General features: G+C 39.2%; 1 protein-coding gene across 2 annotated transcripts; it reads right to left on the bottom strand.

Annotated features, from left to right (window-relative positions):
• Positions 1-4,315: 4,315 nt before the first annotated feature.
• On the bottom strand, positions 4,316-24,744 carry Scr (Sex combs reduced). Of its 2 annotated transcripts, XM_065481642.1 has the most exons (3): positions 24,014-24,744; positions 6,808-7,020; positions 4,316-5,574 (listed from the first exon to the last, which is right to left on the bottom strand). In XM_065481642.1, exons 1-3 carry the CDS (start codon positions 24,666-24,668, stop codon positions 5,477-5,479), a joined length of 966 nt encoding a protein of 321 aa, XP_065337714.1. In that variant the 5' UTR covers positions 24,669-24,744; the 3' UTR covers positions 4,316-5,476. The 2 variants fall into 2 exon arrangements, with proteins under 2 accessions (XP_065337714.1, XP_065337713.1); XM_065481641.1 differs by having other exon boundaries at positions 4,316-7,020.
• Between the last annotated feature and the right edge of the window lie 1,962 nt (positions 24,745-26,706).

Raw genomic sequence — 26,706 nt, 5'->3', positions numbered from 1 at the left:
AAAATTTTGACTCCAGACTGGCATAGTTTCAATCAAGTGCTATTGATTAATTTTCATGCACAACGCGTTTTTGAAGTTCATTGGCAAGCGAACAAATAAAATTATTGAAAAATGCGTTTGAGCTTGCAACGCTGTTCGATGAGTTATTTTTTACTTATATTTTCTTACTTTAATACCAGTTAACAGCAGACGTGACACCCGCATTTCCTATACTCTGTTCTACTCCTCGCTAGTAAATATTTGCAGCTTTTTTATTTTAATCGTTTGTTTATTTTAATAAATTACGAAAAACGATTAATGCGATGACTGCATTGGTATGGATACTATTGAACGCTTGTTGAGAAAGAGCTTTATTTCTTGTGTCAAGTATCGGTTTGGCATTATAATACGCGTATAGAGGTTGCATCATGCATTAGTAGGCGGCTGTGGCCCAGCACTGCATGCGACTGAACCGGAAATTAACATCCAAATAAAACACACGCGCGCGCTCGCACAAATTGCATCTCACCTGATTGCGTCTCTTATTAATTGCTGGGCAGCACGCGAGCATTTCATTTATTTAAAGCTGGTTTGCAATTAATTTGAATTGCTTTTTAAGCGGCGATGTGCAGAATAAGTCGCGGGGCCGCTGATTTATGGCTGCCTTTGTGCGGCAATAAGTATAGTGTTAAGGGGCATATTTTATTTATGGGGACCACTCTTCGGTGCAAAAGCAAAAAGCGCCGCTCAAATGGTGCTGATAATGCCACCAACTCAACAGGTGGGAATTTGGACCACAAATCATAATTTGCTGCTGTTGCTGCTGGTTCGTAAGTCACATTCGCCGCGCCGTGATAAATACTTGCCAGCAGCCCTCGGTGCCACCGCTGCTCCTGGCGCAGCTTCAGGTGTTTTTACTTCCATCTCCGTGAACGGCCTCTCTCTGTCACAATTATTCATTTGCCGCTTGTATGAGTGCTACAAAAAACTTTCTTTTTGGTTTGGCAATGCGCGGCACTTTTCAGAGACAGTGTAGATGTGTTAAAAGGACGTCAACTTTTATCTTTATTCAAAAATTAAAAAGCTTTTACTTAACAAAAATCCTTCTTAATTAAAGTTCTCAGCCTCGTAATATTAGGCGCCGGCGGCTAAACATTTTTGCCAGCGGCTGGCGCGACTGACTTAATTTTAAAAGTTAAGCACGATGGTGCTTAACTGTCTGAAGGGACGAAAACCATTTTTTCCATCTCACTTTTTGATTAGTCTTACTGGTAGCTCACCACGTGACCCAAAATTTGCAGCTGGCGCGGTGCTGTGCGGCTGGCTGAGACCTCTATTTTAAAAAAATAAGAGATTTAAAGAAAGGAGTCGTAGTTTAAAATATAAGCAAAATTTGCTTATATTTAATATGATACAAACAAGCTGTCTGTTCTACCCAATACTAAAATTTTAATGTAAGGGCAGGTATTAGTCTAAAATTTTATTTGATAAAAAGACACAGGAAACACTTTTAACAATTGTTAAGGCGCTATTTAACCTTGAAAGTAATTTCTGATATTTGCAAAAAATCTGCACTTTGACTGTACTTAATTGGTAAAAAAATTATCGAGAGTATCAATAATGAAAGAAAGCTTTAGGTATATATTTTTTCATTCAATTACACTGCTTGTTCCTTAAGTTCCACGATTCACCTAAATATCTGTGGCTTTCATTTCCCGCTGCATACGAAATTGAAGCAGCGCAATGCTGAATCCAAAGTATGCCAACGCTGCAGTAAACAATATGATTTTTATATGATAATCAGTGTCGTCTCCCTGTCACTTTGCTGGTTCGGCGGCAGCCTACATACCATGAGGTGTCAATTGCTGCAATTAGAGTAGACATGACATGTCCTACAGAGGAGAATGTACTGGACATGCAAATACGTGTCGCGTTACTCTCGAATTCGGCTCATTTATAACTATTATTGATGGTGACCATTTCACAGTCCAGACAAACTAATGGCCTTAATGGGAAATTAATTCAGGTAAGTGTCGCGCATTTCGGGGTTTTGCACTCGTGAAATATTGCGCCTGGACAGCTGCACTTATGAAAAGTCAACGAGCCCTGTTTGTGTTTATTTGGACACCCGAAATTTTGACTTTTATTGCCCTTCAGAGTGTAAATTGTTTTTTTTTTTTTTGAAATATTATTGCCGTCATCGTTCCCGGCAAGCGCAAGGAGCGAAGAACACGGAAGAGAATTGCAATGATTGAGGATGTTTCATTTCCACTAAGGAGCCAGCCATCAATTTGTGATTTTTCACTGCAATACCACTTCTTGCTGCACTGAGGAAAAGTATTCCAGCGTCGTGATGACAGCGAGTTATGGCGGAGTGATTTATAGCTGACAATTATGCAAACACTTGGTGCAATTTTTCGAAGCGAGATGCATATTTTAATTGCACGTCCTTTAACCGTCGAATCGCTCGTACGCTCAAGATAATTGACTCCACATCTTAATTTATAGCGTGTATTATTGCTCTTTGATTTATTGCTTTATTTGCTTGCAATCGTGCTAAAGGCGTTACTTCGATTAGTGAGTGGAAAATTAAAAGGTATTGCGTGTTGCACAATGAAAATACTAAGAACGAAAGTAAATTAATAATATTATTAATAAAATTGCCCTATCTAGATTATTTTCTTCCATTCCAATAAAAATAAGCCCAAATCAGAGCTATCTAGATTCGAGAGTTCATTGACTTCTTGATAATAGAGGAGACGATTTTGAAGATCGGCGATTGACGCTCTTGGCTTACAATCAGTCTCTTCACATTGACCTCTGCAAAAGCGAAGTCTGAAATGCTAAATTCAGATTCACAGTTTTTACACAAAATTTTAAAATTTATGGCATCAATGAGATATTTTATTGAAAGGAGAAAATTTATAAATATAAGTAATATTTTGGATTGAAATGAATTTCATCTGTTGCAGACATATTAGAGCAAATATTGATAAAATTAAGTCCCCGAATTACTATATTATTAATAATTTATATGCTATCAAAACTATTAGAACAATTAGCTCATTGTCAGGTATTGTATGCACCCATTTTAAGAAAGACTCACTGTCGTTGTTTTCTCCAGCAGTAGTTCCACATTCATGAATATCACGTACATACCATAATGAAGTCATCAAAGTCAAATTAAATTAAAACCAGTTGTCGTTCGATAAATTAATTCGAGAGACAAAGCGAGCACCGCCAATAAGAGAGTGTGGCCACTTTTTAATACCTCTGTTCCAGATTTCAAGCGTTTTTGCTTGCCGACCGATGTCCAGCACCGCTTGAGATTGTATACATGAGCTTACAATCAGTAGCGGCAATAAATTAAGGGTAACCACGCAGGTTACCTTTTGTCCAGAATGCAGTATCCACTCACAACAAAACGTAAGTGTGTGTATACTTAAACACACATTACACGCATTATATATAATGTGCTCTTTCATCTGCGTTTGAGTTTTTCTGCATGCTAAATAGACACATTTCACAATACCATAAGGAGTCGTGCATGTGTGCTGCGCTGCTTCTGTGTGTTACATATACTTACTGGTTCGTCAAGCGTGCCTTGAATCCACAATTAGCTGTGCCCCCAGCATACACAATATTCATGCGGTGGGGCCATTCAATGCCCACAAAACAGAAATGATTGTATTGTAAAACAATTTTATTTTTATATTAAAGGTTTGCCTAATTATTTTTTGCTTTATTTTTAACTGACTTTCAAATTACTATCATAACTATAAATAATATTTCATATTGAATGGCACAATTTTAAAGATGCTAATTATATACACAATTATCTCAAAATTCGAGTTAATAAATAAAACTAAATATTTTATTTTTCAATTTTCCTATCGATGATTTTTGTTGGTGTTGTGGGATGCGTTAAAAATTGATCGTCGAACCACTATAAGCGAATTTTCTCTCCCTAAATGCAGAAAGTGCATTGTTTTGAGCATGCTAGACATCATTAATCTTGGCCTCTCTTTTGTGAGTATCAATGTCTGTGCGCTGAAAAAGCGCAGCAAGAGAGAACGAAAACGTCAGGCGTCGGCTAATACGCACACAGAGGCCCAGCAGCAAACCGATTTCTCTTTTTCTTCTATTCAATCCATACAAGTACGCTTCCCCTCATACCCTGTTGTAAACCTGGACATTCTGTGTGGTTTCAGGAACAATAAAATCCTCAAGGTGATTTTTTTAATAAATTAAAAATACGATTGCGTAAATAAGTGATTAAATATTATTTTTGCTCTGTAAAACGGGAAAGAGTTCTGTCAATTAAAACAACGTGGGAGTTATTATTATCTTTTTCATATATTTTCCATTTTATCTTTATCATCAACACAGAATTACACTTAATAGAGACCTTATATGCAATGTAAATATTTTTTGAGAATATCCTGCTTGATCATAATTTAATACATGTTTCTTTTTTAAATATACCGTTTTTGCGCATACTGGTTTATACTTTCAATGCAGTTTTTAAATTACCCAATGCATTCCACTAGACAACAACGCAAACACACACATCAACATCGTCACGTTTACATTTGCTTTTCCTTTGTTAATCGCAATGAAAACCATGGCACTCGATCTTGAGACGTTTTGTATTTTACAAAATCCTCAGATCAATTATAATAATTTCCGTATACAGCTGCTGCAGTTGGAATAGTTAAAATTATGTCCCTCTCTATGTAGTCTGTACATACATCAGCTAGTAGAAAATTTCAAAAAACTTATCTAATACTTTTGGTTTTACGTATATATAGTGTGTCAAGTCTGTTCATGAAACCAGAATTTTTTCTTTAGAGTTCAAAAATATTAAGTCTAATTTAAGATTTTAGTTTGTGAAAATTTCTGCTCCAAAATCCTGATTTCGCCAAAATATTCAAAAGAAGCACCCGCGTGAGTGCTCCAGAAGGTATTTTATAACAAGGGACATATTACATTGCGCGTCTTTTTGTCAATAATCAATATTACCAACTACATATCACGATAATAATAATATTGTGTTTCATCTATTAACAATTCAAATCGTTTCCATACATGCACACAGAACGCACGACGAAAATTGTAACAAAAATGTACAAAGAAAAAAAGCGGCTCAAAGGTCATCCATATTTTTTCATGTTGTTTCGCACACTCGTGCCTTGCCTGTTCGTTTACAAATAATACATTCTCGTTCTTACGCACGTCTACCTTTGAACTTTAACTCATATATACTCGTGTATGTGTGTACGAAATATCACTTGAAAAATAAAAATCAATCAACAACAACGGACTATAATTATCGAACTTTACGCACTAAAATCATCACAACCGCACAAGTATTCGAATGAGAGTCCCGAGAACGTGGAATTGAGAGTCGCTGGGCTGCTCAGGCCCAACTGTTAAAGTCCCTTGTCTGGTGGTGCAGGTACCCCGAGTAAGCCATCGGGGCCCCGGAAGCCCCGTGCTAGCCGTAGGGGCCGCCGCAGGCGTAGAGGCCCCGGTGCATGGAGGGACCCATTTGGTAGCACATGGCCTCGTCCTGCAGCGAGGCGAGATGCATGTCTGTAACACACACCAAAAGCTCTGCACCTCCGCCATTTCCAAGCACACTCACACTCAAAATCAGAGAGGAAAATACTTCTATGCGTCATATTAAGTAAGAGTAGTCAATTCGATGAGATCACAAAGCATTTGCATATTGTTCTGAAATCCTCATACAATTTTTGGTTTCGTTTGCCTAATTAATATATAGCGGATTTTACATAATGCACCATGCGTCATGCACGCACATTTACATGATGTCGCTTTCGTATACAAGTTAAAATAATATATATGGTATTCACATCATGCTTTTAATTTACGAAATATTAAGTATGTATTTAATATCGCGAGGGAAAATCGGTTTATTACAACACGTGTGTGATTTCTGTTTTGATGATCTGCAATTTTTACTCGGCGCACTATTGTACAGTGAAAATTTCATGCGGATTTCGTTTTGGGCAGGAACAACTACAAGTTATAAAATTAATTCATGCTCAAAAACTGTCTCGGGCAGTACAGAGTCACTTGCAGCCACTACAGGTATTGCATTTCATTGCTCTACTTGACAACGATGCTCGCTAAATGTTAACATTGGTGGTTAATTTGTGTTAATTTCAGAAAATATTTTCCCTGTGTGAATCCGAATTTGCTTTGCTCACTTAGCACACATATTAAACGCTTTTCAACTATGATATTGATGAATAATTTAAAGAACTTCTGAATTAAGTCTGATGCTCTATAAATATTTATTTTATAAAAAAGTTGTCATCAGGGCATTTAATTTAGTTAAGCTTACAATTTGAGGGGGGTAGAGCTGAAAAAATCAGTATCGATAATGGCACAGTAATAAAATTCAGATTGACATCAACAAAATGCTCCAAGTGCGAAAATTGTACCCAGAGCTGAGGGGAAAATTTTCTCTAATTTGCTAACCAAATTCTAATCGATGCAGTTGGAGCAGTTTGCATAATGAAAACAGCAATTTTTTTTCTTGCTACATTACTTAGCGGCGAAGTTCAGCTCAAAACTCGTGAATGAGAGGGAGTGTGTATTGAAAAACTAAGCTTGGTTAATTAGTCAGCTAACTGTACAGGCTGTCTATTTACAGGCGCACCGCACGCACCAGGGCCTAGTACTGGCTATAGTCCTGCTGTCAGCACCGCGTGTCGCCCTGGAAGTGTGCAAAGTGCGCCAGGTGATGGTGGGAAGGGGGCAGGAAGTGGGCCGGCATTTGATACGGAACGATATTCATACTGGCCATCTTGTGCTCCTTTTTCCATTTCATCCGCCTGTTCTGGAACCAAATCTTGATCTGACGCTCCGTCAAGCAGAGTGCGTGTGCGATTTCGATGCGTCGCCGCCGCGTCAGGTAGCGGTTGAAATGGAACTCTTTTTCCAACTCCAGCGTCTGGTAACGCGTGTATGATGTCCGCTGTCGTTTCGTCTCGCCGTTTGCATTTACAGTGCCTGCAACAACAATGTTTTTTTTGTTAATAACTAATTTAAGAAGAGTAAAATGCATAAATATATAGTTCAAACTCGTGGCAGTAGTATTATTTTAACTAGGCCTTAAAACTATTGTATTGCACCAAATAGAGACGTTATTCCCACGAAAATCTGTTTTTCTTTTTGGTATCTATATCTGCAGGAACTGAAAGAAATAATACTACAATATGGTACAGTCAGAAAAAACGATGAATGGACACATACCGTTAAAATGATCTTCAAGTATATCAGAGCAGCTTTATTTTTGTAAAGCGATTTTTTAATTTGACAAATTGGTTTGGCAACAATAGGACTCAGTTTCATTTCTACAGCCGGGGTGGTCTATAATCTAAACAAACAATTTGTTCAGGATGAAGGTGCAGAGAAAGTCAAAACAACACAATTTTGAATGGAAGTTTTCAACAAGAAATAAAACTCCCACGAAAATAACAAGAGTACAAGATGTATAAGGGTAAGAAACGACAATTGGTCAACAATAACGATTAGGAAAAACTCGAGCCCTGTCGGTTCTTTATCTCACGTATTGTGTTTTGCAGCTACAAAGCAAAATATATCAGCAAAAGCCTCTAATATTTGGACGAATTGTTGTTTGTGATGTGTCAGAAGTGAAAAATAGTTGAACCATTAGTTCTGCAGCCTACAATAATTGTAAAAGCAGTCAGCGGGAAGGAGAAAACCCTTTTCATACTTTTTTTCCTGGCAGCAGGAGTGTGAGAATCTTTGCTCTAATCGGGGAAAATACCTCACCTGAAGTCCAATTGAAATGAACAAAACATTTTCCTCTCTCACAAAATGCTCTGGAAAATATCAATGTATTAAAAGAAATAGGTATTATAGCAAGTAAAAAATATGACCCTTATCACAAAAGTCAGCTGTGTGTGTTTTGCAGCTTTTGCTCGTTGAGCACGTGTCTGTAGAGAGCCAAGTTATTATTTGGCGACTTAATTAAGAATTATGAGACAGCGGTCGTAGACCTGACCACGGCCAACGGTCCATGACGTCAGTGATGGCCAGTCTTTTGATTGATGGGCTCGATTAGCAGCTGAATGTCTATGGAAGCAATAGTTTCCTGAGACTTTTGATTGATACCCCAAGTGTATTCAACACATGTGAGCCAGACGCGTTCTTCAGTTTATATTTGCTCAATCAATCACTTTGTAATTACCTCCAGGTATAATTATTCAAACTCCCTGAGTGCAATTTTTAAATTTTCTCTTTGAGTATTTTTCACCATTTTCGTTATTAATGATTCTAACATTCGTGCACAGTTATATATTCTTGGAAACGCGATTATACAACATTAATTTAAAACACTATTAAATTTGCATCCTGTTATATTTTGCAAAATGTTGCAAAAAAAGTTAGAGCTGGACCACCCAACAGCACACATTTCAACAGCTGTTCATTTATAGTTGAGAAAAAGTAAGTCTAATGTTGCAGCAGTTATGCCCGGGAGTGTTTCCGACTTCTCATCTCAGCTGAGCTAAGTTTGGGGCAAATGCGCGGGTGTTTGTCTTTCGGAGGGTTTGCTATGATGTGGTCCAGTGGCTGCTGGCGTGTCTCGCGTGATGGACAGGTGGGCGTGCGGACGGCCTGCAGAGCACCTCCTCAAGCATGGCGCAGACATCGGGCAACAGCTGCTGCGGCCTTTTTTACACCAGCACTGCCAGCAAAGCTCTCGGGAGCGCCAGCTCGAGAACAAATTCCACCCACGAGGTCACGGGGTCATATATAAGCTGCCAAGAATCATTTCTCTTTTGCATTGTTCAAAATATACCATAGTTCTCTTTCAGAAACGACGCAATTTTGCGTATCTCGAAAATCACGCGAAAATTAAGATCATTTTTATTGGGTTGGTTCATCAGAACTAGATTTTTCAGATTTTCTCATGCTCTTTATACAAGCAATATTTTTAAATTGAAATATTATCTTAGAAATTTGATAACACACGCTCTTGGAAACTTTGTAAATCAGCTGTTGTGAGAGGTTAGCAGTTTCGCATTTCAAATTTCAAGGGAAGAGCAAACATGCTGTGTGAAAAGTAGCTCTGCGCTGCGCGTTGGACAGGGCGGCTAAATTCACAGGAAATGCCACTTTTGTATGGCGAGTATGCCTGGAGGACAATTCGGAGTGGCACTGTCAAGGGGACCGCCAACGCTTTTCAAGACAGCATGCACATTGCCACTTTGAAATTGATATTATTTCAGTCACTAGTAAGACATGAATAGCGTTTTTGCGACGCGCAAAAGCATTCCTTAACGTGTGTGTGATCTGCTCCGACTTTCCCTGTGGCTATAAAGCCCATTGAGGCTGTTGGATTTTTTTAAGATTTTTTTCTTACATGGCTCTAAACCAGAGACTATTCGGATAATACAATTTTAAGGATGCCAACGTATTATGGGAATTTGAGATAAATTTTTCCTTATTCGTAGGCTCATTGTCAGTATTCTCAATTTGATAGCGAAGAATAAAAGCTATATTCAACTCTCGCGTCATCCGAGTTTACTTAACTAAAAACTTTTAACATTCCAGTTTTCTGGTTCAAGACGGAACTTAAATTAACACGAAGTGTTGACCTCCATCTTCATGCCCTCAGCAAATATTGCTGGCATATAAATAAAAAAATTAAATTAAAACAATTTTTAGGGGCAGGTCTACTGGAAAAGGTGAACACTATAGGTGATAAAGGCGAGCGTGATGGATGCCAGGGATTGTGATCACGGAGGTGGGGCTCGTTCACTCAGCGTGTGTGTCACTCAGTCAGAATATCCAATTTCACCCCACCCATTTGACAAGCGGCATCACTTTTATGCAACCAGCACGGAGGCAACCAGCACGTTTTGAAAAGCAGCCAATACGTATTGTAAAGAGAGTTTGCATTGTTTATTTAAAATGAAGGAAAGATTAGGCCGGTTATTAATGGGCGTCGAAAATAAATGGAGATCAGAAAGCGCCGCGTGCGCATTCTGCCGCGACCGCAAGACGAATATCCACGCAACAGCCGCCGCGGGCCCTGCCGCGTATAGCCGACGGCACTTCATAAATTCTTTTCTCGCACATTGTCCACTCTTGACTAATTAATTACCCGCTAATTTGTTCAAGTTTGCCCGCCGACGCTTCATTTGCATACAATAATATTTTTCTTTGTGCTGGCTGAGGAGCGTTTTTGTGCTTGCTGACCTCTGACTTTTTATTGTACGCCGCCCGAGTTTTCCACACGTGGGCATTTGTTAACCTTGAACCAACACTTGAGTTTGTTTAGCTCCTGAATTAATGAAAAACATTTAAGGTTGCTCTCAGAGATCAATTTAATATAATTTTTTAGAACATGTGAAAACGACTCTTAACTTTTCATTTTATTCCGCAAGGGAATATAATATGGAATTAGGCATAGACTGGTATTAAAATTATTTTATTAATAAGAAATAGGAAAATTAATCTCGACTTGAAATGATAATTTTTAATGATTTAAAAAGCCACTAAAGAATACATTCTTAAGTTTGAGTCCCCCTTTGAAAATCATTCAGCCGCCCTTGTCATAGGGTAGGTAATTTTCAGAGCCAATTTGGCGAATAAAACCCGGGATTGTCCAAAATTGCAGTAAAAACTAGTGTTGGATCAATTTGATTATTATTATCTCTGCACAAATTATCTAAAATTATATATGAAAAATTTCTCATTCTAATTTAAAGATATATTTGTTCCTTTTTTTAAAAATTTTTACTTTGCAGCAGCTAATTTACTATTAAAATTGTGATTTTGAAAATTCAAACAATCAAGAAGAAAACGAGATTAATGAGGATATGTATTCAAGTTTTCATCTTGATCTAGTAAATGAATATTAAATGAGGAAATATGAAATTTCCAGGTGTTTTAACGAGCAAAATATTGTCTTTTAATTGCGGCCTAATTTCGCTTCATCGTGCACGCGAGTTGACATTTTCGTGTTAATTATACCAAAAATACAGGCACGAGTAGCCCAGGGTCTTTCTCATGCGTGATCTGCGGCCTCGCCGGACAAAAAACAAGAGGCAGCGTGTGTGTACGAATAATTCACGCAACGCACGGCGGCGTTGCATACATTTGGTGACGCGGCCTGCTAGCTGCTCCAGCATCGGAAAGTCATTAGGCCGGCTGTTGGGCTGTTTTGTCGGTTGACACCCCGTCACTCACATAGACCAGTCAGTCATGCAGTCTTATCGCGTCGCTTTAATATAATAAATGGACCGCCCATCTCCACGCAAGCGAGCGACGGCGGTGGCAGCAATCCTTTGGACGTGTGATTGTATGCTGCATGCTGGACGCCCATTTTTCATAATGCTGCCGTAATTTCGGACACAATCGCACCCTATCGCTTTCTAAACTGGCTCTCAGTCTAGTGGGCGGTCGCATGCATTTCATTAGATCCGATTCGTCCGAGGTGCCCATTATGAACTATTTAATATACATGATTCTGATTTAAGTGCTTTTTTATGACGCCGCTCGACTGATAAAGTTGTTTCAAATACTCGCACTGTAATTTATCTCCCTCGTGAATAAATGGATGAAAGTCGATTTTCAGTACAGAATATTTTTGGGAAATTTGACACGCAAATTCCTATTTTGCTTGTGGGGAACCAAATGGGTTTTTTATAACTTAATTCAAATGATCAATTCATTTAAAATCCAGCCTACGAATCTTGATCTGGATTACATTTTTCCTGACTCATGAGCATGTTGTATAAAGAGCTATCGTCAAGCTTTAAATCCATGCTGGTAAGTTTATTCAAACGTGGCCCTGCTTTTAAAGATCTGGCAGTGCGTTCCCACTTTCATATCCGATTTGATTTCAAGTTCAAAAATATTTATCTCCCCACACGGGCCAGGTTAACTTGTTAAAATCTGCATTGATTTTCAATGGGTCAATAAATGCTAATGCTATTCCAAGCCGCCGCAGCGTAGAAAACAAAACAAAATCTCGCGCGCGCTGCCAGCGACTCGTGTGTCACCTAAACTTTTATAAATGCTTAATAGCATATATAATGATAATACTCTAAGAAAAAAAGCCAAGGCTGCTTAAATACAAAAGCTTCGTGTAAGAGGTCCGCTGCTCTAATGGTATTTTGAATTTTTATTTTTAAAGCAGCCGCAGCAGAGAGCGGAGCTGCCTTTGATATGGCAGAGTGACAGACAGGAAGGCTAGAGAGGCTGCCTGCCGACTTTGTGTGGTGACACGCATCTCCGAAACTGGGCGACGACGAAAGAGCAGCCAGAGAGCACTCACTTGGAATCTCTTTTTAATAAATTTTTGCCCACAACACGAATGAAATAAAACTGCTCTCTGCGCGCGTGCAGTTTACGCCAGAGCCGCGTTCAGACAACATTTTATTAAATAAAAACGAACGAGCTTGCGAAGCGGCGTTGGCGACATGCAAATGTCACTGTCCCTCAAAGCAGCGAGCCACCGTCGCACAACCAGCTAAAAGCTGAATTAGAGTAGTTGCAACATTTTAATTTAGCTTAGTGCACGATCGTTTCATCTGTAGCGACTTCAACACTCACTGCAACTCTATGCGGATTTTGAGTTTGTATCTTGAGATTGTCGTAAAAGCTTCTTTAAGCTTATAAAACTGTTAAAAAGTTCGCTTTTGTGCTGAAACAATTTTGATATTAAAAATTTTGAACATGAAAAAATAAAGGTTTTTTAGAATAATATTATATCTTGTTGCGCATTTTTCGTAATGAACGCAGCCACCGTTCCGGCTTCTCTTGGCTTTATAATAGCATAGTACTTAACCTTTAAAACAAAATTCAACGCCCACATGTTTTTATCTATTTTTTATTGTAGATAAATAACAACTGTTTAATAGGCTTCATAGCGCATAATGCGATTTTTAAAATATGAATACTCCATTTCCACATTTATTAAGATTTCAAAAAATATATGATTGCAGTTTTGTTCAAGTCGTTGACAAATTGAAAGTAGTAAATAAAGTGCAAGAACACTTAAAACGCAGAGTCCCAAGATATAAGAAAATTGAGTTTTTTTTTTAAATATTCTTTTAGTCAAACAAATTTCAACCAACATTAATCAATTTTAGCAACTTAAGTCAACTGTAAATTTTTAATGCCGATTTTCCTCACTCATTGAATGTATGTGCTACATTCTTTGGCATGAAAGAAGGTGTTGTCTGCCAATCATCAGTCAATCCCCGCACTCTTTGCTCGACGCAGCAGCATTTGAAACAAGTGTGCCCTTTAGGCTGATTAATTGAATTTGGCTTCGCCGCTCGCTTGTCGTTTGATTCAATTGTTGGGCCCGTGGACTGGCTGCTTTCATGAATGTGTCTGCTCGCGTTGTCTCTCGAGTGCTGATAATAAGATACAGCGAGAAGAGATCATAGCTGTAGAGGAAGCTGTCAACAATTTGAAAGACATGCGACACAATCTCGCGCTCGCTCGCTCTCTCCCAAACTTTTGGTGAGTGTGCTGCTGCCGCGCTCGTGTGATATCTGCCCGTTGTGATGGGCTCTGAAATGCTGCGCTGCGATTGTTTTATGGCGTCACACCAAGCCTTAAATATTCACCACACATTATGTATGTCTCGTCATCGCGGCCAATTTTTAAATTTTAGATCGCATATCTTTCACTCACAAGCAGTTCGTTGCTGAATGCGAGTTTTACACATTAATGTGCGTGTGGCCTTTGGTGAATTCTGAGAGCATCACATGGGTTTCTGCGTTGAATTCAAGAGTAGTCAAAACCACTTAGTAATCTGCTCAATATATATTGTTTTTGTTTTTAGATAAGAGAAGCCCGAGATCAATATAGATTTGCAAACCGTCACACCCAAGGAGGTTGTGAATCCAAAATATCCGTCTCGTTTGCACAAAAAGTGAAAAGGGTCAAGATATCCACCGCTCCTTGATATATTTTAGGCAATTACCTGATAGAATGCGCATGAAATTAATATCTTGCACATTTTTACTTTGAACCCCCTTTGATTTTAATTACCCAATCGGTTTTGATACCCCGCTTCCCGAAATTTAAGCAGCCGCACATGGCTCTCGGTGCGCCATGAGCTAGGAATTGTGGAACATTTCTGACACGAGAGTGCTTTCAATTAGCCACGCCATCGTATCCACATCCTTCACTCATGGACGTGGACCTGACGGTAAAAATATACATATACATGGCAGCTTGTGCGTGCGTGGTGAATATTGAGCGTTAGTTAGGATCAGCCAGTATTCATGCACTCACTGGCTGGCATTCTACAGTCATTCAAGAAGACGCTGTCAGAGGAAGGCAGCTCACCAGCTACACCATAGCTGTCAAATATAACCTTACCCTCCTTACAAACAACACTCGTTATCCTCTCAAAGCATCAATTTATTAAGGATTAGCTGCAGAGGAGCTTTTCGCGGAGGAGGTGTGGCCTCTTGTGCCGTTTCGACACATTGAGCTGCTAAAATCAATAACTGAATTGACTCATGACTTGAATCTTGGAAATAAATTTTAATTCTAAATGCATCCTCAATTCTTCTTGAGGTTGTGTAGTTTTAAATAATAACTTAAACGAAAGATCATTTGTCAATCCAGCATTTTTTTTTATTTACACGCAGTTTGACTTAACGATCCCCGCATATTTATTTACTTAGGACCCATAGACCGCAGTAAACAAGTGCAAAAAGTGAGACAACTTAAAAGAAATCGAGTGATAAATGAATTTGGAAAGAAGAATTGGCACAGATCAAATGTTTGCTGAGTACGCTCTGGGTAAAATAAGAGGCAAGCTCTTTTATTGTTATTTATTAAACTAGATAGGCATCTGAGGCACTCATAAAGTAACTGACGCAGAGCAGCATGTTGGAGAGCGTTGGGTTCATGGATAAATATATTCACATCTTTGATTAATGATCCTCAGGAACCTACACCAACGTAACTGTGAGATGCACACAAAAGAATATCACGGCCAAACACACGCCATTCTGGCACATTTTCATTCCACACAGAAAACTCATTATTAATTGAATTCAACAAAGCATTCCAATCAATAGACTCATTTTCGGTGAGAGCGCGTGTTATTTTTATTTGAGAACTCATTATTCCATAAGTTCCTTATATCTGATTTCCTCCAGGCTGCATAGTGTGAATTTGATTATTTAAATTGGTCAGTAATTTATTTCTCTCAGGTCGCGACATGCGTAGTTTCACTTGGATGTCAAAATAAATATGCATAGCGTCTTGTCTGCTTTTGCAATAAGTCGAAATTCCTTCGACAAGACGCCTAGCGACTGCAAAAATAAGCCGTTTGCAGAAAATTCGCAGCAAAAAGAGAGGGCCTGCATTTACGATTCAAGTCAGGTTACGTCAGGTGAGGTTGACGAGTAATTTCTCATTGGGTGGCACCCAAATCGCATCAAAACGCGCGGATAATTGGCTCGTCTATATTCACAAGTCGCGCTCGAAATGACACATTCTGCTGCTGAAAATTTATTGTGTGAGAAACGTTCACTTTGTGACCAGAATCAAAAGTACGCCCAATAAATTAGCGCGCTCACCAGGTGATGGAACGTTATGTTTGCGGACGCGGTGCAACATCGGCCATAGCCACACAGCACGTGAAATTTTCTGTTTTGTGTTTGGTGACAAATTGATGATGCCGGGATGAGTCTCTCGTTTTTATTGCACTTTTATCTGTCGGCCACATCTTGGTGTCAAAAAGTCTGTTCGATCAGTCATCCTTATACGTACTTCTGACAAATGACTTGGCAAATATTTCTGGTAACAATGCCGAGCAATATGGCTGCATCGCCTCATAAACTAGTGGCCCATATTTTTTAAACACATCCCAATGGAGATTATTTATTGAATTTGAACCATCTCAAACGGTTTAGAGCAAAGAAATTAAATGATTTTACGCCCAAACTTGGAAAATAATAATTGTATAAAAGTAATAATACAAATACAAAAATTAAATTAGTGGTTTTGTTAATTTCAAAAATTTCGATTTGACACGGTCAAAATAACTTTTAAATTCAGTGCAAATCCTAATCAGTAGTATGTTTAGGAATGGAAATTTATTTACATATTCAGGATCTAATTAAAAAATTATTAACCCTGATTAACTATATACCTTACGAAGTTCCATATACCGTTGAAATTCAAAACAAATTTAGGAAGCTTTGAAATTTTTGCTATTTTAAACTCAGGTATAAAAGCCAGAGCAAACGGCTTCATTTAGTGCCAATAGTCCTGTTATCTTTCAAATACATATATCTTAATCACTTTCATGTAGTTTTTATAAGATTGTTCTCATTGTCAAACTGATTTAACAAAACGCATCAAACAAGGTGAATGCGGCCTCTTTCATGAGGTGGGTGAGCGTAAAAGTTGCTCACAAAGCGACGCTTTTGAAGTTGTTTTCCATTTTGGCCCTTTGCATGACTGTGCGTTTTCGTCCTGATTGGGCCAATCCTCACGCAGACATGCCGCCACCATATTATGCGCGGTCATTAGCACCATTGTCACTCTACTTCTCTTTGAAGCCTATCCAAAAGCACGCGCGCCGTGGATTTATTGAACGTTTAGTTAAATGCTTGGTGCGGTGCTAATTACAGCACGGTGTGTGAACTTGGCACTTCAATGAACGCCCGCACCTTAAGAAGTTGAGATACGTGCCATGCGGTTGGAAATGACAAGTTCAGTGCGATTTTTACTCTCAAATTTAGAAAAATGCCATGTTGGAGGGTCTACCCTTTGAGAATTTCCAGGAGACCTATACGTGGCGATTTTAAATTTGCACAATTGCGGTAGCCTTACGCTTTTTAACTATTAAATATATACTCGAGAAATAAATTTTGAATGATTGTGACCGCAAGCACCAATTATAAATCCTAATTTTATTATTTCATTTTATTTCTAAAGTTTTTAATTTCTTTGTTTCGAATATTTGTTTCTCGGCACCACATATCGTTAGACAAAATTAAATATGAACGTGAACAGATAAATTGATTGATTTCACGAAATGCGACGGTCAGATTCCAGTATAGGGAAAGGGGGCTTATGAAATTCCGTGTGCGTGTGAGCTAGCGTTGTGCTCACGGAATGCGCGTTTTTTGCACAGCAGACGTCAACGAGTTGCTGACATAATTTTTATTGCTGCTGCTGCTGCTGCATTCCTCAGACTTGTCATAATGGATAGCAGGAATTCGATTCCCATTGTGGTCATGCTAATTTCCTTTTGTTCTTCCCTTTGGAGCACCAGAAGAGAGAAACGTCTGCGTGTATAAGACACGGTTTCAAAGAGCGTATGCATTCGATTTGTGTATATTACCTAGCAGATTCGATTTTGTAAAATGTACTAATATTCCATTAAAAGTTTCTTGTGCGCAATGAGTGTGCCTGGAAAGCGTGAGCGCCTATGTAGGTGGTCAAACAGCCAGCATGCGCGTGATCTGTATCAAATTGACCACCTAAAGAGTTTCCGGCTGCTGGAGTTAATTTTAGCGAGAAAAGAGCATTCATCAAAATTTATTGACCTGAACAGCGAATTTTCACAAATGAAAGAAAGGAAACGTGCGCGTAAAGGCAAAAAAAAAAATAAAAGGCAGAGAGAGATATTTGTGTTGCTGTGCGGATTGGCATTTGTGTGTTTTTGCTCGTGCTCTTTTTCAGTGGTAGAAAGGGTGCGTTGAGAACTTGATGGCGTATGTGAGAGTGTGCTGCGTGCATGAGGTGGCTCTGCTTTTCATTTAAAATGCGATGGGGTGGCAGCCGTCGCGCTGATTTTACATTAATCAAATACGCCTGAACGGGCCACACAATTCACACACATTTTAAACGAAACGCGTCAGCAGTGCAGTGCACGCTTCCATTCACAATTTATCCGTCTACTCCACGATCTGGCTGCGTAAGTTTGTATACCCACTGACTGCGAAAGAATCGTGCTTTGAATTGAATTGCCATTGCTGCTGCCCTTAATTAATTTGCTGCATAAGGGTTACGAGGAAATTGGCCCATTTTACCCGGGCCAATTTGGAAATTCATTTAAATTTAATTTTATTCTCCATAACAATAAGCCATTAAATATTGAAAAACAAAATTATCAAGAGTTGTCAGAGCTTTTACAAATTTAAAAATAATTATATCATTAAAAAACACACTACTTAAAATTTTAGAATGTCAGCAATGAGTTAAAAAAATTTTAATTTCTATAGTAAAAAAGCAACGTATACATTAGCAAAAAAATTAAGTTGCCGAAATATAAATAATTTTGAATTCCCACGCATCGTTTTTATCTTTTCACACCGCAGCAGTTGCAAGGGGCTATCATCAAGTTAATTAGACGTTAATTTGTGTCACCTGTGAGGGTATCAAATTCACTTCCTTCTTTTCATTGCCTCATAAATAATTACTGAAAACGAATTGTTCCCCTGTGTGACGAAATTGGTCCTGAATGAACTGGAAAATAACAACTGCATATCATCGCGAAGAGACCAGAAATGATTGGTTCGCTCAAAGTGCACACAAGAGAAACAGCAGAGATACGCAAGACAGAAAATAAACCTGCTCTCAATTCCCATTGTGTGCTGATTCTCTCTTTGCCATTTTTGAAGACAATAACAAAAAGCAACTGACTGAGAGCGCGTTTTTTTTGGCGGCCGCTGATTGAGTCGTCATTGTCTTGCGAGTTGAGTGTAGTAAAAACAATGGCCATGTGTAATTCAGGGGTGGCTCACTCACGATTTAGACGCACTCCATCTTGCCGCGCGCGCGTGGTTATTTATGGCATCAAAGGTTACAAGATGAGCCTCATCATCTCTAGCAGTGAGAGTCTATTTTGAAAATAAACGAACAAAAAATATATATAACACACCCCGCGCTTATAAGCAGAAGAGCCAGTTTTATATAAGACACTGCGCGCGAGAACGAGAGTTATATAAAATTGCGTATCAAGTGAGTGAAGTAGGAGGACGAGAGAGAGAGAGAGAGAGAGAGAGAGAGAGAGAGAGAGAGAGAGACCCCCTCCCCGTGGCGTTTAAAATATTTACGAGCGCTCAGCTTACTAAAGGGAAATTGAAAAAATTATTGCACGCAGTACAGGATTTATGGGGCAATGAGTTTGAAGAGTTTTTGACCTCAGCCGCGTTTGAAACAATTAAAGTAAAACCTTAGAGATAAGTTTTGGTTATCATCTGCCTGCGCATGAATTATTTGTATTTGGTAAAAACAAAAATAGTTGTAACTGCACAAACTCGATTAATATATAGTGTTTCCTGGTGCTGAATAAAAACCAAGGATTCTCACGGATTTGATTGTTTGCTCAAACGTAGTCAACTGTTAAATTAGAAGGCTTTTAATAGACAAGAAGCTAATGCTGTGCTAATTTTTTCAAATCCACGCTACAAAACTAATTACTTAATTCTTGAAGGCCAATCTCAATGAAACATCGATAAAAAGAGCCTAGTATCTTTTCCTTATCCTATTTACTTTGTTGTCTCCGGCAGGTGTTTTACCGCATTCCAACTGTATTGCCGCACATGTTTATTTTTTCGTTGAGGCTTTCATGGCATTCTAAAACCGTTAAACTGTTTGGAAAATCAAATGCTAATTATAAAAGTTTTTTATAAAACAAATATGCTTGTTAGAGATCACATAAAATCATTGATTAAAATATATCCCAACCAGGAATGGAATAAGGTATGTTTGATAGGAAATGGGTTGAAAAACGTACAAAAAGATTGCAATTTATATTTGCTACACAGATTTTTTAAATAATGTAAATTAAGATCTATTTTCAACTAGATAAGTCCAGCCAATTCTAGAGAATTGTCGGCTAGCACTTATTCAACTTTATACAGGGCAGTTTGGATTTGTTAACTCAGAGCAAGATTGAAAAATGACGCAACTGCTAATTTTAAACTGAACTTGTTTCAAGCGCAAACACGAGGGCACAATATATTTGATTTCATTTCCAAAGGCGTGTGCTCTTTGCATTCAGGTGGTCAATGAAGCGTGAATAATTGTCAATAATCAGCTGCTTTGTTGATGGATATTCATATTTTCTCGCCCGCGTGAAAATGCACTTGATGCAAAAGGGCAGTCGCGCACGCAGGGTCTGATTGCGGACCATTCGTTTAAGTCACTGCCTGGAACTCCTGAATTACCTGCGTGCGTATATGCCTATGCGGCCTGCGAAGCGAGCAGCGAACGGCGTTGCCATCACTTTGATATAATTTATGGGATGGTACACTTCGAGAAGTATTTATTGCTTCTGCAGGAAGCCGAGTCAGGAGACCGCCGCTGTCATATTATAATTAAATGATTCTTTATGATAATGATAATGATTTAAGGCTGTGCAGCACGCGGAATTCGAAAACCTGCACAACTTTACAAGAGCCTGCCTGCGTTTGTTAAGCCGATTATCTTCCTGTTATTTTTTTCATCGAGGTTCAGCCAATGGTACACACTTAAAGGCGTACGTAACACTGCTGCTGTGAAGAAAAGCATTTAATGAAATGGGATGAGAGATAATCATCATAATTATGTAACCGCCTGTGTGAATATTATACTCTGCGCCTTCCATTTGACATTCAAATCTTGTAGTCTCTATATAAACTACGTACGATTTGCTTTAACAACTTAATTAAACTTTGTTTATATTGGCACACGAGTCTTCATCATGAGGTGTGCAAGGTAATAGATTACTTTGGACCGAATCTTAAAATTTCTTTGTAATTCTAGAGAATTTAACGGGATTGAAATATAACTCAACAATTTTTTTTGAATAGGAAGAGCTTTCAAATTTGATAAATGAGTTAAATGTTGTCATCAAAAAAGGATCAAATTAATTTTTCAAGAGTGAAAATCTAAAAAGATTAGGTGTTTTCCCTTTCGAATCTTTGACGCCACAAATCAAGCTGCGAGAGCAATTGGGCGTTTATTTGATGCAGCGCTCCTGTTTCTTTTCGGCTAGGCTACAAAGTTGGCGTGGTAATTTAGGGTCTTTTGTTTTAAATTGAGTAGATCACACCTGCCAATAAATCTCGCGGCAATCAGCAAGGAGCCGCGGCCGCGAGCCGCGTGGAATGCTCGTGCATAAAATTGAGGCGCTTCGTGTTTGGCGGCACGTCTCGGAAATTGAGGCACGGTCGCAAATAAACAAAATAAATTCTCATCGCACACGAAACAATGCCGGGAATTTCACTTTTGTTTTTCGCCGAGGAAAAACAAAGAGGATGAGAAAGAAAGGAAGGGTGGCAGAGGTGGTGGTGCTGAAAAAAGAAGAGAAACTGGCTATACGCGCGCTCTCTCTCTCTCTCTTGTCGTCTTATATATTTGTATTTTCCTGCTGCTGTTTTCTTTTGCATGTCTTCCCAATTTCTTAAAGCCCCGCTGGGCGTCCGTTCGTTTATTTTTAAAGTTTACCTACATCAGGCGAGCGCTTATAATAAATTAAAAATGAAAGCAGCTGAGAAGAAGGGATTTCGAGTAGCTAGGGACAATCTCTTTCTGCTACTCCTTCGCGCGAGGCAGCCGTTTTTGCTCTGCGGCAAACCAAATATTATTATTCTTGGCCCGCCAAGTGGAAAAATTGACTGCTTCCTATTTGCTCTCCCGGTTTAATTGCCTTACACCGGCGGCAACGCAATTTTGCGCGACTGCTTGATGTGATTTTAATTGGTCGCTTAATTAAACGAACAATTTTTGTCGTGACCAAGAGGCAGTAGTTTTTACCTCTGCTGTCTGGATGACATTTTTGATTGTGCTAGGATCAAAAGGATAGTGCTTCAAAACCATATATTAAAACTTAAATAACATTATAAGAACAAAAATTCAATTTTAATACATTAATTTGAAGAAAAACATTCAAGATTTACCGATGCAGTTTCTGCATGTTATGCGTTTGAAATTAATTAAGTTAATAATATTGCATTAAAAATAAAATAGTTTGTCAACAAAAGATTGCAAACAAGTAATATTAGGGCTGATCTTTTAGGGTTACAATGTAAACTAACAATTATTTTGTTTATTTTTCCCCATCAGAAAGTGCTCATTGAAAGAGCACGCGATTGTAAAGGATAAATGGTAAAACGGTTGTGTTTTTCATTTCCTCAGCGATAATCATGTCAAAAGTAATTTTATTTAACAAGTATAGAGGTGAGGCGATAGCAAAATGCCATTTTCATGGAAAATTTACTGTTTTGGCTGACAATTTATAAATTTATCACTTGCAGCTTTTGTGTTATTTCCGCTGGATTCTCGATTGAGGCCTGTAAAGAAACCTACCATTCCATGCGTGTAACATATTAAGCGTTCACGATTCATATACCGGTGCCAGTTTGATTTTTTTTTGCTACAAATTCTGAATATATTTGGGGGTTTTACTTCTAACTCTCTGATTCATAGAAAAAAACAAACAAAACAGTTCACCTTTCTCAATCTCGCAAGGACGCAAAGTGGCAAAAATTGGCCAATCGAGGGAGACTGGATAAAAGGCAGGCAGCTCCGATCCCGGCGTGGTGAGGCTTGAGCGACTGGGCGATGGTGAATGCATTGAGCGCCAAAGCAGCTCTGTCTAGCTCCGCAGTAAAAAAGACTGCCGAGTTTGATTTATGGTCGCGGGGCGAATCTCGCAACCACTTTTCTTTTCATCCCCCTAACAGAACAGACGAAATCCGTGGCCCTCTTTATTGAGAGCAAAGCATCTCGCCGCCTGTTTTATTTTCGGCACGCCAAGCACACACCTGTTTTTATTTTATTGGCGCGATAATTGCTGTAATTGATACAAACTAGTGCGCGCGCGGCCTGTAAGTGTTCTTTAATGGCCCATTTGTTTTATGGCTCACTAAACCGGCCTCCCGATTAATCTGTGAACGCACTCGACGAGCGGGTAATAGCTCTGATTTGCATATTTTTATTTAGTAATCACTTCAGCAACAACATCTTTTTTCTCAGTGCCTTTTATTAAAAGTTATTGAGTGCTACTGGAATATCCGAGATTTTTGTTTTAATATTTCACTGTAAATATAATTTGAGGTAAAAGGGCATGAGAAAATTTTGTACTTGCCAAATTTCATAGAAACAGAACAAATTCTCATTTTAAATGAAAAATTAGTTTGTAATTTTACTTTTTTAGTACTTTTCATCGTAAATAATTATAATATAATGGAATTATTTTTTTAACAGAAACCTGCAATTATTGAAAAAAGATATTTATACTTTCCTTTATATATTAATTATGCTAAATCCTCTTCACACCCATTTTGGGTGTGAACAGATGAATAAATTGAACATGTAAGGTTGTATTTTTTATGATTATTCTTGCTTATTCGTGCTCTATAGTCAAATACAATAAAATACATTCAATAAAAAGATTGAAGATCAAGTCAAGAAAAATACACATAAGAACAAAAAAATGTACTTTATTTGTAATTATTTGATATAGCAATGAAATTTTATAGATTTCGGAGATATTTTTGTTAAAATTGGAGCTATATTCAAATACATTTCCTGATGTGTCCAGAGAAATATGAAAAAATCAAAAGTTGTAAAATACGCTACCTATGGTAGCTATCAAAATATAATTTCTTAATCGTCATGAAGGAATGATAATTAAAAATAAAATAATGATGGTTTTGTACTTTTAAAAGATTTTAAACTAGAAAAAAATTCTCTTATATGCGAATAGGTAATAATAAAATATTCTAATAGGGAATCGGGCACTTTTGCTGTAGTTTGTAAATCACAGATAAGGCAACAAAATAATTTCGCGGTCTTGTCAAACATTTAAACCAATTTCCCAGAATTTTCTATTTCGCGCATTCAACTTTCCTCTTTTCAGAAAGCTTGCCAAATTACTAACAAAAAGAAAATTAAACTTTGATTTTAAATTACCATTAAAAAACTCTGTTAAGTAACTACGAAATCCCTCAGTAAGAGTCTTTGAGTGGACAAGAAACGCAGTACTTACTTTGGCCAAGATGCACCCGCTTCATCCAAGGGTAGATGTGGGGCGGGTTGCCGCTACTTTTGCCACCGGATCCAGAGTTGTTGTTGGAACCAGTGGACGAGGCCGAGCTCTGCTGGCCAGCGGCCGCTGCGGAGGCGGCCGCCGCCGGGTCGGTGGGACTCCTGCTGGTCTGCGGATTGGGGGTGGTGCCCGAGCTGGTGCTGAGGTCCTGCGGCGACGAGGCCGTCGAGTCAGCGTATTTGCACGAGCTGACAGGGGTGGCCGACGGGGGCGTCGGTGCCCCCGGTGACGTGTTGCTTTGCAGACTGGTGGCGGCCGTGAGGCGCTGGTGTGCGGCCGCGGCGGCCAGCTGGGGGTTGTAGTCTGCGGCGTTTCCACCCTGCGTCATGGCAGGGTGCGTCTGTGGCGTGGAGGCGGCCGCGGGGGCGTACGGACCGTAGTGCGGCGACACCTGGGGCGAGTAGCAGTTGGCCGCCCCCGGGTACCCGCCGCCGTAGTAGTCCTGGTTGGCGGCCGCGTGCACGGCGGCCACGGCCGCCAGGGCCGTCTGGTCCTGCTGGCCGGGGGCCGCGGGGCCCGCGGTGCCGGCCCCTCGCTGCTGCTGGCCGCCCACGTAGCAGTTGGCCAGCGAGTTGACGAACTGGTAGGAACTCATGGTGCTGCGGATCCACGTGGACCCCGCGCTGCTGCTGCACACACCACGGAGAGCATGCAGCGAGTGATTGAGGACTAAGTTTTTGACTGAGAGAGAGGGCTGGGGGCCGGGCCGGCAGTCGGGCGGTCGCAGCCGCAGGGTGGAGGGGGCCGGGAGGGGCGCGTAGGGGAGGCGCTGCCGCCGCCGCCGCGGCAGCCGTTCAAGGGTTAATCCCACGGAAGACCCGACCCGGCGTCTTCAGAGCTTGTTTGCAGAAATCAGACGCGTCCGTAAACATACACGAATTTTTATTTTTAATTCGCGCTATATTATTCTGGAGGCTTAGCGTGTTCACCGCTCTTGTGGTGGCAATTTTTTGTATACATCTGTTCGAAACCCTACACATTTTTTTGCGGATTTCATTTTGACGTGAAACACTACCTATTTAAATTTTAAATTCTCGCCAGAAGTACCAAATTATTCAAAGCATCTTTAATCGGTGCTTTGATGGTACGCATTGCCTTGTTTATATGGCGAGAAAATTATCACTGGTTCACACCCATTGCTTCCTCTCTAAATAAAAGTCAATTAAACGGTTATTAAACAGGACCAACTAGCATCGGAAATTAGCCCCGTAACACTGTGCAGCGGGAGCATAATGCAAGCAGTGTCTGTGTGTGAATTTATGTGAGGCACGCGCCATTGAGGAAGGTTCATTCAGTGCGAGAGTTACTTTACGAGCCTCATTATGGATGTCATATATTAAACAGGGCCATAAAAATGTTGTGTATTATTATGTGCGGCATGCATGGAAGACATAAATAAAACGCCAAAGTGCGCGATCTCTGAGTTAGATGCCACCAGTATCGTATACAAGAGAGGCGCATCGTTTGTGTGTAAACATGAGTAAAGCGGGTGTGCTGCGCTGCTGCTGCACGAGCCGCGTTAAGCTTTCACTTCCCTCTTCAAGGGTGAGCACCCTTTGTATTGACAAAAACTTGATCAAGGATTTCAAGTAAAGAAATACAGGGGAAAAACTCAAACTATTGAACTAGCCATCTCAAACCGCGCTTGATATTCTTTGAAATTTTTTCCAGATTTCTTGAAAAAATATTTTCAAATCTTAATTATTTAAATTTCATTCTTGAAAATAATTCTTGATGCTCTGCATGGTCAATAAAATTTGATTGGAAATTATCTCCTACCTCGCAATTCAAGAATATGAAAAAATATTTGTACAACTTTTTGACGCTTTTGAGATTTAAGATATTATTTTCCCAAAATAATTTGTATTCCCTAGACTTTCTTTTCTTGAATAAAATTTAACTATTAATCGTGATTTGTATTTTTTTAAAAAATAAACATATTTCAGTGAGTGTGAGTATTCTCATTTTTATTTGTGATCTATATATGATCTAGCAAATTTTTAATTTAATTTTTTCCCAAATTTTCTAGCTACAATATTTTAGCTTAAATATGAATTCAATACTGCAAAGAGAAAATTATAAAGCAAATTTATTTTCTCGCTTTTTATTGAATTGTTTTTGCAAATATTATCAGTATGTAGCATTTTAATTGCATCATCCTTTAATGATTGTTGAGAGTGTTGAACAAACAAGACAGCAGGACATCTTCGCAGGGTTATCAGCACCCAGAGTAAAACACGAAATGATCGCGTTGCTATTCATAAGAATACTGCTCTCTTGTCTCTCTCACCATCATCATTATGTCAGCGCGGATAATTAATTACAGTCAGCCAGGCAAGGCCCATCACACAACGCACATCATGCAATATTGCCTCCCCTACATAGCCGCATTCAGTCCCAAATTCGCTCGCTCTGTTTGCTGTTAAATTGAAATGAAAATAGGAAATCGCGAGAAATTTTAGTTCTCTAATTATGCAGATTTGGGGCGAGCGTCTCTAGATTTCGGTGGGACTGTACAAAAGACACGCGTGCGTTCACAAAGGTGTCGGAGTGTCATAAGCAATTGAACGCGCCCGGCGGCCCGCAAACTTACTATTGCGCGATAGATTGACGGTGATTCTGATTAGCTGTGA

Source organism: Cloeon dipterum, chromosome 2 (genome assembly GCF_949628265.1).
Source record: "Cloeon dipterum chromosome 2, ieCloDipt1.1, whole genome shotgun sequence".
In the NCBI taxonomy this organism is placed as follows: Eukaryota; Metazoa; Arthropoda; class Insecta; order Ephemeroptera; family Baetidae; genus Cloeon; species Cloeon dipterum.
Note: the sequence above shows the minus strand (reverse complement) of the source record. Positions and strands in the feature narration are given on the sequence as shown.